Source organism: Danio rerio, chromosome 19 (assembly GCF_049306965.1).
Source record: "Danio rerio strain Tuebingen ecotype United States chromosome 19, GRCz12tu, whole genome shotgun sequence".
Classification (NCBI taxonomy): Eukaryota; Metazoa; Chordata; class Actinopteri; order Cypriniformes; family Danionidae; genus Danio; species Danio rerio.
The window spans coordinates 23,108,285-23,124,486 of record NC_133194.1 but is presented as its reverse complement, the minus strand read 5'-3'; the positions used below and the strand labels follow the sequence as shown (position 1 = coordinate 23,124,486).

The window sequence follows — 16,202 nt, the reverse complement described above, 5'->3', positions numbered from 1 at the left end:
CCGCCCGCTGTATTCGCTCTCTCTACCCCTCAACAGCGGGATCAGACATGGCGTTCATCCCTGCTTTTTTATTTGACATTGTAAATCCGCTTCGTCTCCACTAGGGGAGGCACGGAATGAATATCCCGTTATTATTCGGAGAGGGATACAAATATGCCGAGATTCTGAGAGAACACTCAAGGTCAAATACATTAAAAGCGTTAGACAGGATTTGTAGGCACATTACTGCTTTGAAAATTCTCCCATCCCCGACTAAGCTGCTGATTTATCTAGCCCAGAAGTTGGACCGACCAGTTTAATAGTCTCCAAAACTTCTCTAAAACCAGCCTGACCAGGCCAGAATGCCATTTTTGATTGGGTTTAGTTTGTCTGCAGAGATTTAAACCAAAGGCTTCTTGAAGTATGAATAACATCATTGTTATAAATAACAGCCTAGCCCTAATGTAATATATGCAGTAAATAATTTTATGATGCTGTGATGAATTTTAGATGGTAAAATATAAAAATATAAAAAAATAACGTAATTTATCTTTTATTCTGTAAACAATTGATGACACTAGGCATGGGACGATAACCGTTTTCAAGGTATACCGGAGTTTGGAAAAGTCAAAGTTTTAAAACTGCTAAAATTTTCTGCTATACCATTCCTAAGGTACGTGTAAGTGTACGTGTGATTTTTTTTTTTTTTGGTCTTTGTTTTTAGGACAACAGTATCTCCAGCAAAAAAAAAATCCAAAAATAACATTTTAAATTGTAAAGAAACGTATAAAGACACCAGAAGTCAAATATATATTTTAATTATTTAGCTTGACATGTTTAATGTTAAAATATTTCGGAAATGTTTCTCAAAATAAAATGTATTGTGTTTAAAGGGGAAAAAGCTTTTTTTTTATACACAGACTTTTGAAAAGAATATATTTTACAGCACAATACCGTGATATTATTATCCAAGGTTATCATACCATCAGAATCTTATACCGGCCCATGCCTAGATGACACTTCTTCTGAATTAAAAAATAAATGTTGTGATCTACAGAATTTTATGTTGCAATTAATATTATTATTTATATAAAATAGCAAAAAGGTGCCATGACTTCTGATAAGTTTCAATTCCTTTTTAGACAACGAAGTACCAATGTTTTAACAATGTGTAAGAGAGAAAAAAAATCATATTTTAGTGCTTGATTTCAAAACACAAAGGGGCAATATATTACTTAAAATTTAAAAGATATTTTTGCAGCCTTTTATAGAATAAAACTAATATAAGCATGTCACTTATACCATCAATAATTAATCTAGTAAATCCAGAGAAGCTGAGAATTTTTAAGTAGTCTGTTAATTGTTTTCATACATGCGTATCTACAGTTGAAGTTGATTTTTTTTTCTTTTTTTTAAATATTTCTAAAACGATGTTTACCAGAGTAAGGAAATTTTCACAGTATTTCCGATAATATTTTTTCTCCTGGAGAAAGTCTTATTTGTTTTAGTTTGGCTAGAATAAAAATAGTTTTACATTTAAAAAAATAACTAAGGTAAATTTTATTAGCCCCTTTAAGCTATATATTTTTTGATTGTCTACAGAACAAACAACTTTTATACAATGACTTTCCTAATTACCCTATCCTGCCTAGTTACCCTAATTAACCTAGTTAAGCCTTCAAATCGGCCTTTAAGCTGAATACTGGCATCTCAAAAAATATCTAGTAAAATATTATGTACTGTCACCATGGTAAACAAAATAAATCGGTTAATAGAAATGAGTTATTAAAAGAATGGTTTAAAAATGTGTTTAAAAAAATCTTTACGTTAAACAGAAATTGGGGGGAAAATATATACGGGGGGCTAATGATTCTGACTTTAACTGCATGCGTATGTATGTACAAATCACAAAACATTCAACTTATTATTGAATAGTGCATAAATACTACTGAAACTAACACTGATCACCTTTCAGCAAAAATAATTACGACAGGCATTCATTAAACAGGCAGGTTCACATTAGTACACTTTGCAGAATAAAGCTTATCCGTAATCACTCATCATAGCATAAAATCAGCAATCAGTCCTTTATAAGCAAACAAATAAGTGTTGTGACTCAAGGTACAATTTACTTATTATGTGTCATTATCACAAACAAACGCTATTACACAAGAATCCGCACTGCGATGGGAATCCCATAAGACTAGTAGTTAATTTGGCCCTCTGAACACACAATATTATCAATACCATTTATAAGAAATTTATTTGATACATTAACAGTAATAGTTAGATGACTGCATTTTGTCTCAAAGGGGAAATGCTTAAAAAAAGAAGACAAAAATTGAACATAGCAGCGAATTGATGTGGTACCAGTATCCTGAAGGGTAGGGGGAATTGACAATGTTAAAAGTGGATGTGCTGTCCGATACTGGGAAGAAACAAAAGCAGAGGAAGAGCCATCATCATTTGTGGACAGTTAGTGACAAAAACATGGACAATGTTTTTGCTTTCTCATGAAAATTACAAAACAGACCACTAAAGAAAAGCTTTTTTTTTGTTTGTTAATAACACTACATACATTTTTATAAGACCACCATTGATTATAATTTAACCATTTTGTGAAAAAGAAACAACCCCCTATATCAAAGCGATTCCTGGTTACTGTACAGTTGTGTTTTTTTTTTTTTTTTTTGCCATTTTGTTTTTTTAAATGATTATCTAACTCCCTATCGAGCATTAGTCCTGCAACAGTAAATGGAAAAGACGAATACATTGCAACACCCTATTTACAGTAAATTATTTATATATATTTATATCACTCTGGCTGTACTTGCAAGAGATAATATCAAGACCAAAAAAAAAAATTAGTGCAAGGCATGGAGTAAGAAACACCTGGGTGAGTTAAAACCAGAAGAGAGTGAGTGTAATGGTGCATGTTTGTGACGTGGAAACTTTACTAAATGAATATCTAAGTCCATGTGCAGGGCGAGTGAAAGCGCAGCCGCATATTCACTTAGTTGCCAATAATGCTGAAAAAAGTGAAGGCTTGCTAACTGGTGAGAGAATAACAAGGAGGCAGGATCTTGGATGTATGTGTGTGCGCGCGCGTGTGTGTGGTTAAGAAGGAGGTGGGCTTTTTGTTGTTGGCGCAGCCTTAGGAAGTGGGCAGTCAGCCACTAAACAGAGCCACTGGGACATCCAGAATGAGAGCGAGAGGGAAAGAGCGGGGATGGGGTGGAGCAAAAAAGGGGTGGGTTAATTTGTCCTCTCTCACTATGTGTGCTGCTGGAGAAAGTTAAAACTCTGATTGACCTTTTTTCAGGCTCTGTAGTGATACATGCATCCATTATTCTGAAAGATTTCTATAAAACAAAGTCATAATAAAAAAAAAGGATGTGGAAAGAGATTTGGGAAAGTTCTGAATTATGATAGGGCAGGTGAACTATTGCAGAGGCCCCACCCCTTTTCGTCCAGGCAGATTTTGTTTGTTTGTTTGTTTTCTTTTTGTTATGGCAAATATTACAGTTTGGAGACAAGGCATGACCTTAAGCATGGATACAGTAAGAGGCCTGGGTCTTTACAGAAAAACAACCAAACAAAAACACCGCAGATACATGGGCGGGGCTGAGCTTTGTTACAGCGTAAGAGAGAGTGATGGAAAATGGGGGAAGCGGAGGCATTTCATTAGTTAGTCAAAACCATAGTTGGAGGGCAGGACCTTGCGTTAGTCGTTGCGGTAACAGAGTTTGGTGAGGGGACGGGGATTTTTGTTTTGCGTTAGTTGCTGCAGCAGGGGGCTTTAGTGGGTTGGGCTGTCTCTGTGAGGTCCACACCCCTACTCCGCCCGCTGTTGGCTCCGGCAGCTTGGGGCTCACTCTTAGGCAACTTTTTCGCTGTTGAAATACAAAAAAAAGAAAAACAATTAACCCATGAAAAAAAAAACTTAGTGATTTTCTTCCTTTAAAAAAAAAACGACATTAACCGTCATTCTAAAGCTAATTTGGTCATCAATAAACATTTATCATCCTCATCAGACTCATTAAGTAACATGTTGCATACACATGCATTATCAAAATCCATCAACATAACAAACTTCCATGAAAACAGCAAAATATATTGTAATGTGTATTTATATAGCGCATTTTTCATGTATGGTCATACAACCAAAGTGCATCACAATCTCTCTCTCCACACCACCACCACCAGTGTGCAGCATCTACATGAATGATGAGACAGCAGCCACAGGAAAATGGTGGCAGTGCACTCACCACACACCGGTGGAGTGGAGAGAGAGAGTGATATGCGTTTATTTTATTTCAATAAAGGTTTATTTTGCAAGCACATATTGCTATTCTTTAGGTGAACAATTAAGTGCAAGGTATCAGACTTTTAAAAAATTGTGTTTAGGTAATTTTCAATTAAATCTGACCATTTGCTTTAATGTTGTGCATGGTGGTCCTTCTCTTTTGATGTCAGACTTTAGTCGCAATATTCTTAACCATGCCTCTTTCTACTGTTAGTTTGTTTTGACGGATTGATGTGCAAAAAGAAAGCCCCGCCACCTATTCAACATTCTGTTTCACTTGGAAGTACAAATAAAAGTCACAGAAACTTCCAGTTTAATAAAAATAATGATAAAACATCTAGACAACAAAGCATTAAAAACACAAAAACAGAAGGTTGAATTTACAAGATTTGATAAAGAACTTATATGTTTAAACTTGGTGTTAGATGCATCACAAGGAGTGAGGCAGTAATGTTAAATCCTTTCTCGTCAAGAATGTTCCAAACAAAACATCCCATAATGTCTACAAATCAAAATAGACTACTGAAAGTAGGTGGTCTTTTCTGGTCTTTAGACCACATTAGTGTCTATTACACTTCAAAAGCAATCCAGTTAAATGCAGTTTAAATATATCTGTTAGTAGTTAAAAGTGGACAAGCGCAAAACATTTTAGAACCTGTTTACATCTAGATTTAACCACCTCTGTTCAGAAAATTGAAAAAATATCTTAAAGAGTTAGTTTACACAATTTTTTAAATTACTCTCCCTCATGTTGTTTTAAAACTTTAATAGTTTATTTCTTCTGTTGAACACAAAAGAAGATATATTGAAGGGTAGGGGTTGCACTATTTGTGATACGCAAATCACGTGGTTTTTGATCTGAACTACATTCAGCCTTACACACAAATGTAGGTTCAATGAATGAAACTGCCCTCGGATAATTGCAATAAATTTAAATAATTTCTTATGTCAGCGTCAATGACTAGGCTTACATGGACATCAGTAATCAAATTATTTGCTATCTAATTAAGAGAATAATAAGACTAAGGTGTTTACATGAGTTGCTTTTTGAATGTTCCTTTCACCATCCTGTTTTACTCATTGTAGCACATAATTTGATTGCGTCACCCTGCTATCGCATTTCCTCCGGAGTTTCATGTAATTTTGGGTGCTTCATTTTTAATTTGTGGACTTTAACAGCAGTTTGGCACTTTCAATTTCATTCACAAAAATTTTATGCACGCCCTCCGTGACAAACGAGATATTGGATGCAACTATAAACTGCTGGAAGACTGTTGTTTTAATAGAAGTTCATACCGCATGCTGAGTGGGGTGGGGGGGGGGTACTATACTTCAATAATGTGACTAAAATAAGCATACACCACACGTCTTAATTCGATTTCTCTTTAGTTTGATTATGACCTTAATCTTATTAAATTAATTAAAAATCGCTGTTTACATGGTTAACTCTTAATCACAGTACTGCCTTAATCGCATTACAATCGAATTATTGGAGTCCATGTAATTGTAGTCAATGATTCACATAACCTTTGAGAGAAATTTAAATCATCAAACAGGTGTCAGTCTGTTAAATCCAGCCATGCAAATTACCCACGAGCAGATGATAGCCAATCATGTTTATGCAACACTGGAAAAGTAATGGAATTGGCTGTGGTCCTCTGTGATGCCACTGACATGTTTTGTGAATGAACTGGGAAACGATCAAGCGTGTTGGTGCAGCAAACATTATCCCAGGTGAGTGTGAAAAGACATGCAGTGTGAGGAGATTTCTGATAACCAAGATGAGCAGTTACCATGACAAAGACGTGAGCAAGATTTTTAGCAGCTTTTTGACCTGCACATCAAAACGGTAAAATCTCCATCTGAGGAGGTCTCTGACAGAGTCGGTGCCTTTGTCTTTCATGCTTTATTTGAGAGCCGGTGTGTTTGGCTTTGTTTTTTATGCGTTTTGTTGTTATAAAATAACTTGCCATGAATTGGTGTTCAATGTTTTGTTGTGTGTTCGATGTACGCATTGCTTTTGCACTAAATATATGTTATTGTTACCTTTTTTTGCAGTACATGCCAAGACCAATGTGTTGACTGGATTTATTTTACACTAAAATTAGCCTGTGCTAATGTTGCACTATTAATGAAATTGAAGTGTTGAGGCATTCATTTTCCATTAAAATTAGTCATTCGTAATGTTAAATTGATTTTGCAATGTGTTATGAGCTGTCAAACAGCAAGTGTATATGTATTTCCAGCAAATAAATAGGAAATTGTGGTGTGTTGCAAAATATTTGCACCTTGTGTTTTATTGATGACGTCACAAGCACCTAGTTGACGTCGAATCGACTATAATAACATAAAAGACAACTTTCAAAAATCTGAAGTCATTCAACCCCTATTGAAGGATTACTGGCACCACTCTTGCAAGTCAATGGGTCCAGGCAACCATAATTTTTCAAAATATTTACTTTTGTGTTGAACAGAAAAAAATAAACTTAGAGGTTTAGAACAAGCAAAGGTAACTGATGATACTATTTTTATCATTTTGGGTGAACTATCCCTGTAAAACCAGGTGTAGACAGTAACAATCAATAATGATGATTTAGTCTGTATGATATAAAACCTTACCAATGGCCATGAAGATCTCGTTCACGTTCATGGAGGTTTTTGCTGACGTCTCCATGAACAGCAAACTGTTGTCATCTGCATAAGACTGAGCATCCTGTAGAAAAAAAATAAATCAGCTCGTGAAGGACGCAGTTATGGACACACACAGATGATCATGAAGTTAAAAATACCTGGAAGTCCACAGCTCTCTTGTTGGCAAGGTCAGCCTTGTTCCCAGACAGAGCGATGACAATGTTTGGGCTAGCCTGCCTCTGAAGCTCTTTAACCCAGTTCTTTGCTCTTGCAAATGACTCCTTCAAGGTGGTAAAAGCAGATGGCACAATGACAGAAGCAAAACGACAAAAAAGTTGGTCATAAAACTGAACTATTTTTAATGGAGATGCTGGGCCTCAGTCATGATACAAGCAGAACAAGTTTTTGTGTAAATACTTCAGAAAGCTAGTCGTATATAAATGTATCATGATTGTATGTTCCAAAAGAAATGTTTGCAAAAAAGTAATGTAAATTTGAAAATATTCATAAAACATTATAATTATGAGGGACTGCCCTAAAAAAATGTACAAGTTCATTTGTCCTTTATTTATATAGCCGAGTGCAGATAACCATTTAAACTTTGGAAAAAACAGTGTTCATGTCACTTTTTACCCAGCTATAGGGCTGCCACAACAGTTGTAGTTTTTTTTGCTGGGCAATATATTACACCCACATTAATTGCGATAAACGATATAACTACTACTTTATAACTTATATCACTAACAAAAAAATAATTTTTACAACATACAGTTGAAGTCAAAATTATTAGGCCCCTATGAATTTTTTTCTTCCTTTTAAAATATTTTCCAAATGATGTTTACAGAGCAAGGGAATTTTCACAGTATGTCTGATAATATTTTTTCTTCTGGAGAAAGTCTTACCTGTTTTATTTCGGCTAGAATAAAAGCAGTTTTTTTATTTTTTAAACACCAGTTTACAGACAAAATTATTAGCCTTTAAGCTATATTTTTTTCTTGACTGTCTTCAGAACAAACCATCGTTATACAATAACTTGCCTAATTACCCTAACCTGCCTAGTTAACTTTATAAATCTAGTTAAGCCTTTAAATGTCACTTTAAGCTGTATAGAAGTGTCCTGAAAAAAATCTAGTAAAATATTATTTACTGTCATTATGGCAAAGATAAAATAAATCAGTTATTAGAAATGAGTTATGAAAATTATTATGTTCAGAAATATGTTGAAACAAATCTTCTCTCCGTTAAACAGAAATTGGGGAAAAAATAAACAAGCGGTCTAACAGTTCAGGGGGGGCTAATAATTCTGACTTCAACTGTAAGTGTAATAATTCAGGTACACTGTTTCAAAGAATCTTTTATTTTTAAGAATATTTACACATTTGAAACTGGAACATGAAAAAAAAAACAAATAAATAATAAATGCTAACAAAAAGTGTAAGAACAAAATAACATGTTTAAGTCAAAAGTAGATTCAGGCGCCTTTACAGGCTCTTTTAATAGTCAGGCAGAGAGTCAGAGACAGGACTGTTTGTTGAAGGTTTGCAGCGTATTTTTTTTTAAATGCTGCTTTTTTTCAAGCATAACAGCTGCATCTCTTTAGCTATATAGTGAGTTACCTGTCTGTGAGTGTGTGCCATTTCACGCTGTCACGTTTATATGTGCCCTGGCGTATAAATGCATCCATTATAGTTAACTGGCTGGAAGACCCCTCTCTATAGTACCGATTGCAGTTGTTGTTTCCATATGATTTAAGGTTAGTTGTGTTGCATTTTTTGTTGCCCCTGTTATGAGGACACAGACTGCAGGTTCCTGTTAGTCTCACTGACACCACTTCCAACAGCAAACTAGTTTTCCCATGTGGTCTTCCATCCAGGCACTGACCAGACTCCAGACTAAGTAACTGGTCTTGGGCTCCAGGCTGTGGGCCTTTTTGTGCTTTTTTATCTAGCTATAGAGCTGGGTAAAAACTATGTTCATGTCCCTTTTTAACTATCTATAGGGCTGTCACAATATCAGTTTTTTCTTGGCAATATATTGCACCCAAATTAATTGTGCATATTACTTATATCACTAATAAAAATATATATTTTTTACAACATAAGTGGAATAATTCAGGTACACTGTTTCAAAGATCAAATAATTTTTTATTTTTAAGAATATTTAGACATTTAAAATTGGAACATGAAAAAACTATCTTAAAACAAATAATTAATAATAGATAATAGACGCTAATAAAAAAAAATGTAAGAATAAAATAACATGTCAAACTTACACTTTTAGATAATCTCAGGCACCTTTAAAGGGCATTTTTTGATTTCCGAGACAGGACCATTTGTTAAAGGTTTGCGCACATATTTTTAATCGCAGTTTTTTCGACCATGTTTAACAGCTGCATCTCTTTAGTTACAGACCATTTGAGGGGTGTAAACAATAACAATAGTCCTACTGTACTTCCTGTTATAAATTTTAAATTTCCATAGCTTCTAAGAATACAGAAAGCTCCAGATATTGATAATTTTTTTCAAAGACAGCTGTGTTAACATTAGTTATGATTGAATCACCTTTTGCTACAGTTCTGAAATTGTTTGACGACAAGCAAGAACTGTTAATGGAACAATGATATTGCCATATTGAAATGGTCTATATAGTAAGTTACCTGTCTGTGAGTGTGCATCACCTCACGCTGTCACGTTTATATTCGCACTGGCAGGTTAAATGCATCCATTACAGTTGCATTATACTGGCTGGAAGACCCCTCCTTCAGTACCAACTGCAGTTGTTGTTCCCATATTGAAAATATACATCAAGTGGTTATGTGTCATGTGTGATTTAAGGTTAGTTGTGTTGCCTTTTTTCGTAGCCATTGTTATGAAACAATTTTGACATATTGGCTTGTTCACATTAACAAGCTTAAAGTCATTAAGTAACAAATTACTAATACTCAAACTACTGTAATTGAGTATTTCTTCTCGGGACTGTGTGTGTACTTTTACATTATTTTAAGTACATTTTTAGTGCAGTATCTATAGACCATCGTCTATGGAATTAGAAAACATCTAACCTAAAATCAACCATATATCAATATCTAATGATGTTACAGCTTGAGGTAGTGTGGATGTTACCACTATGATGTCTATCAAATGTTGGATTTTGGTTGCCAAACCTGACAAATAAATGCCAGTATTTGACTTCAATATCATGTTGGATTTTCTTACATTTCTCTATATTTAATAGACAATATATTGTGCCTCCAATTTTAACCACCCTCGTTTATTTATTTTGCACGATAAGTCAATATATTGACTATCGCAATAGGCCTACCTAACTTTACTTGAGTAACAAGAAGAAGTTTATTATTACCGGATCCTGCATTTTTTAATTCAGTAATACTTTTTATAATGAGGCTGGAATGCAATACCGCCGTAGATTCCAAATTATAGTAACCAAAGCATCTCAACCGGAAAAATGCTTTCCCACTGAAAGCATTCTCAAATGGCACGTTTAACAAATAAATCTAATGTTTACAAAGCATTTGTGAATCTAGGTGTGTGTGTGTGTGTTTTTAGAATGGTCTGCGTTATACAGAATTCACTCCTAACATACTCCTATATTTAGGAACATTTCATGAATGAGGCCCACTGAACAAATCTACTCACCTCATTGGTGATGTCATAAACTACAATGGCGGCCTGGGCACCTCTGTAGTACATGGGGGCCAGACTGTGGTAGCGCTCCTGTCCAGCTGTGTCCCAGATCTCAAACTTTACCGTCGTGTCATCCAAGCACAGTGTCTGTGTAAGAAAGGCCGCTGGAAGCCATATTCAAAAGTCGGTGAGAACATGTGCAAGCGGGTGTATACCAATTTAGTAGCAAAACCCCCTACCTCCTATTGTGCTTTCCTGAAACTCGTGAAACTGCCCTTTGACGAAGCGCAGAACGAGGCTGGACTTCCCCACCGCTGACTCTCCTAGCAAGACCAGTTTAAACTGGCAGATCTTATTGCCCGCGTTGGACCCGTTGGGGCGTGTTGCTCCTCCCCTATTGGCCATGACAGTTGTCAATCACCCCGTCTTCTTGAGTGCTCACACACACGCCGAGAGCTGTCCCAGTACTGGCTGCACAGTTCGACATGTAACCAGAAAAAGAGAAATGAAAAAGAGCACTTTCATGTTGACTACAGACAAAGATCTATTCGTTCTTCTCTTTTTTCCTCTATACAGAGCTCACTTACAGGGAATCGCTAATCTTGGTTTTAGCAATAGCGACTAATAACTCAAAAGCTATTTTCGGTTTGGACACTTTAAAAACACTGGATGATTCAATACTGAATTGATTTACGCATCTCTGTCATGCTTTCTACTTTACGGCTGAACATATGACAATGTGACAAGTCACAGTGAACTCCCATTTATATTCAAACATACAAAATGAAGCCAATTATACAGTTTTAGATATGAAACAACCAATAATATTCAATATAATGTTTATTGTTCAACACCTCTTCACCTTTGACATTATTTAGTAAGGATACACAACCATCACCATTTCCCTAAAAACATTAGATAAGATCATGTGACACTACAGACTGCTATAATGGCTGCTCATTTAATTGCAAAATACAGCTTAAATGCCACACATGATTAGATTACTTTTTATTATATCTTCAAATAGAAAAGTATAAAATTGTAATACACACCAATATTCTTCTTTGTACAGTATTTCTTTCTGATCAAATAATGCAGCCTTAGTGAGCATATAAGGCTTTTTTCAAACACATTTCATTTGTTTGTGTGTAAAACAATTTTTGTTAGGATCCAGTTTAGGCTTATTGAACTACTTCATACAGAATAAAACAATACAAGTCTATTGCAAAACTGCACAAAGCAAGCTGCACAATCGTAAAATGTACCTTAGAATGTTAAAAGATCCTAAAAAGGATGTTAGGTCCTAAAAAGAACCTAACATCCTAAGCAAAAAAGGTCTATTATACATTTTTTAAAGAAGAAACCTACTAAAACTTAGTTTAGCAAGTTTGCACACCAATATCATCTTATTGGAATTGCAAAAAAATCACTTAATGACATATTGAAAGACTATGCAAGGATGACACTGCACACATAAAACTCTAATTATTATAATTTTAAATCTACACTTTGCATCTATTCTTCAAAATCACTTAAATAAATACTTACCATCAAGTATGATAACACATAAGTTTAACAAGTGCACGTCAGAATAAGTATGTTGTTTAATTTTATTTCATAAATATATCTCTTACTTTGAATGACTGCAAAAGAAAAAGAATGACTATTTGAATAACAATATTTTTAGAACTGTATTAATAAATTAGTTAACTAATTACTTCAGCGGTATTTCATTCATGTTCAGAATGTCCCTGCTTGCTTAGCTTATCAATTTGATTTTGATCTACTTAATATGTATTGCGGTGTTTATGAATAGTTTCATTAATTTGCCAACATGAATGACATTGTCAGAATGGGCATTTCATAATTCTCAAATGATCTCTTTAAAACTTATGACACAGCTTCTGTCCTGAGAGTGGTAATTCTTGACAATTGCAATCTTTAATATAGTTCTCATCTCCTTGCTAAGAGTGCTGCCATAGCAACTGGGGTAGTGTTTTTTGTTGTGCCTTGCAACTCTTTCAATCAATAAGATGATAAAACATATATATACATTATGTTATACATTAGTAGGGCTGCACGATATTGGAAAAATCCGATATCGCGAAATTTTATTTTTCTGCAATAAATTTTTCGATTTGAAACGAAGGTTTGAATAGCTCTATTTGACGGTGCTGACTGACTGACTGGGGGGTGCATAATGCGTGAGGCCAGGAAACACGATGTAGCCCTTTCACTTTACTTCAGGACGCATTAATACCGCTCCGTAGGTCTATTGAGACATTCATAAATATTTCTAGCAAATCTAATCAATGTTGGAGACATACTTATTACATAAACGCACTAAATCGCACTTTAGCAGCATTTATTTAAGAGCGCACAAGAAGATTTGTGCTTGAGCAGCATATGTTTGAGGGGCGTGTAGGAAGTTTTGTGCACGAGCAGAGGAAATCGGCACACAAGCAAAGAGATTTACATGCTTGTTGGCTATAAATGCGATCTCGACAAACAACATTTGTCATTGAAATAACGCCACAGGTAGTTGGTAGATCTGTGTATAAAAAAAGGCCTGTCGCCACCGCTGGAAAAAATCCTAGAGAAAACATTTCAATGCAAAAAAAAAAAATGCTTTTCTTCCTTTGCTTTGTTCTGTTTTTAGTCCAGATATCTAACAATTCTTAGATCAAATAAAAATTGTTTTATTTTCACCGTCAGAAGAAATTAATAGTTTTTTCCCCTTAAAAACAGGCAAAGTTATCTGCCAATGTGGTAAGTAAAATAATCTTGTTTTCGTTTAGAAATGTAGAGATTTGGACTAGAAAAAAAATAAAATAAAAAATATATATAAGAAAACCTTCTTCATTTTTGGTCACTTTATTTTGATAGTCCATTTGTTGAATTTAAGTTACATTGCATCTACATGCTAACTAATTCTCATTAGATTATAAGTAGATTTGTTAGGTTGGGGTTAAGGTTAGTGTAAGTATAGATATTAAGCAGACAGTCTACTAATACTTAAATGGATAACATTTCTATTGATTGTACCATACTTCTTTCAGTTTTGTATCTGTATTTGTTGTAATGTATTGTTATTATTGCAATAAAAAATAAATAAATAATACTTAAATGGACCATCAAAATAATGTGTTATCTAATTGTGTGTGCTGAAATGTTCTAAACTCTGTTGAAATGCTCAGTCACGGTCCTCAAAAACACATGCAAACTCTACAAATCACATGTGTTCTGTGGCTCCTGGTCAACTATATTTCAGATTGCAGATGCGCACATTGCGATATCGATGCTGAAACGATATATTGTGCAGCTCTAATGTATAGTTTAATTCAATAAACAGGTGGTGTACCACAGAATATGTGCATCTCTCTGAATGTCAAAAAAAGATTACCTAAAACTTTTACTTCAATACACATTGCACGCTATCAACTGACAATTCTGCACTAGTAAAGATAACACAATTACTCAAAACATATGCTGATTTTTCAAAGGGTCTAACAATAAAATCTAACATGTCTTAAAATGATAAGTAGTTTAGCAACTTTATTATATTATTATATTGATATTACTATAAAAATGTGAAATTATCAAATATTTATAAACTCACTTTACTATCAAATCTTTAACCTATCAAATATATCAAAACTTTCTTTAGATTTAAGACTTACAAACATCCTTAATTTTTCAATAATATTTTGAGTCAACATATTATTTCTACAGACAAAAACACAGAAAACCACTGCTTCATTGAACATAATTTACATAGCTGAAATACATGTCTGTAGCCATGGTAACCCATTCTCGCATAGAATGTCCTGACTAAGCAGACACAACAAGCAGGCCCATTTAGCTCAATGAAACAATTCAGCAGCTGGAGAAACATGTCACTTCCCAATTAAGTGCACACATATTTGGGTTACAAAACCACAGAAAAATCCACCAACTGTCAATAATAAAAGCCTAAAAGAGCCTTCAAAACACTTTCTAAACTCCGCTATTACTGCCGTTGTGAAATAGGAGAGCATAAAAACAGAATGCCCATGTGGGTTTGCAGCATCACAAGCTGAACTTTCTATAAGAGACACCGAGATCTGCTTTCACACTGACATCAGATTAACAACAGGATCTCTATCTGCATAACAGGACATAAACTAATTCCTTGAGAAGCAGGCCTGTCGTTTCTGGTTTAAGATAACCAAACCATGTCAAAATGTTGTATATTCATACTTTAAATAAAATTACATGGTTGCCCTAAATTTTTAAGTTGAATTAAACTAATTTTGTGCATATTTTTAACTTAAAATTCATTAAATTGACTTAAAAACATATGTTGCCATGACTGAATGATCATACAGTTTTAACAGCGTAGATTTGCTGTTAACGTTACATATATAGCAGCGGATTTAACAACCACATTTGTTGTTTCACACTTTCCCAGTACAATATTGCTACTTGCTAACATACAAACCTCAAAAGTGAAAGAAAAAAGTACAGTGTTTGGATGAAGTTTTTGCATGACACTGCAAAAATCATATCTTCTCTGTAAGAATTTAATCAGCTTCTTCTGGAAGGATTGTAGTGTCATTTTAATGACAGACCTAACACAAACAAACCTGTGATTTCTGTGTTGAAGGTTGACACAGTCATTCTGACCATGAATCATCCACTCAAAATAAACCCGTTTTATCACATCGCTTCCTCAAGTAAAAAAAAAAGCAAGTCGACATTAGACTTTAAATCGCCCAACTTAAACAATCTCTCTGTTTTTCAATACAGCCCTAAGCTTCAAGCCAAGGAACAAGCTGTCTTGTTCCTTGCAAAGACAGCCCACATCAGGTCAGATGCCAAATCTGTTGAACTCCAGTAATCGGCCATAAATCTAGAAGAATTAGTTAATAACGAGAATATAATACAGCGATAAGCAACTTTCACTCCAGCATTCCCACCCTGTTTGGAGCCAAACTGCATTTCGACATAAGCTTCAGCTAAGCAAACAACGCAGGATGACTATATATTCAAGCTTTTAAGAAAAAAATATTACGTATAAAGCATATACTTGGCTGAAAAGAACCGATCTGATGACTTAAGAAGTCAGACTAAGGACAAGGGGCCTGTAACATTTTGTCGACATCTAGCAAGCTAAAGTGGCTACCTAGCTTGAGGGATACGCCAAAGCAGTAAACGGCGCATTGAGCGGAGGTATTCGGTGTCTTTTTACCTGAATGACAGCCGACAGGTTGCTTGAACTGATTTCCGACGACGGGGTAATTAAATTTTTGAGAGGTCTTCCTTATTATTGGGGTCGGTTAGAGGGAATTTTACCAACCCCGATCAAGTCTCCTCCTTTCTTTTCTCTCGCAACTTCCCCTTTAGAACCAAAACACAAACAAGCGTTTCCGCCCCTCAAACATGCCACGTCAGATGACACTTCCGCCCTGAAATGACGTGCTTCCTCCAGGTCGAATCAGTCTGGTCAAACATGTGTTGTACAGTTTATGTTTAAAACAAGGAACATCATGACGGTTTAATTTTTTTAAATATAATATGCCTAACTTACTATCTAAAAAAAAAACAAAAAAGTATATATAATTCAATGTTTATAGGCCTATATGAAAGGACTCGGATTGACT

General features: G+C 34.8%; 1 protein-coding gene across 3 annotated transcripts; it reads right to left on the bottom strand.

The window, feature by feature from the left end:
* Positions 1 to 2,223: 2,223 nt before the first annotated feature.
* On the bottom strand, positions 2,224 to 15,929 carry rab5aa (RAB5A, member RAS oncogene family, a). 3 transcript variants are annotated; one of them, NM_201485.1, is given in 6 exon segments: positions 2,224 to 3,872; positions 6,905 to 6,998; positions 7,075 to 7,197; positions 10,573 to 10,724; positions 10,800 to 11,031; positions 15,791 to 15,918. In NM_201485.1, coding segments are annotated over 5 exon segments (651 nt in total). In that variant the 5' UTR covers positions 10,966 to 11,031; positions 15,791 to 15,918; the 3' UTR covers positions 2,224 to 3,756.
* Positions 15,930 to 16,202: the final 273 nt, after the last annotated feature.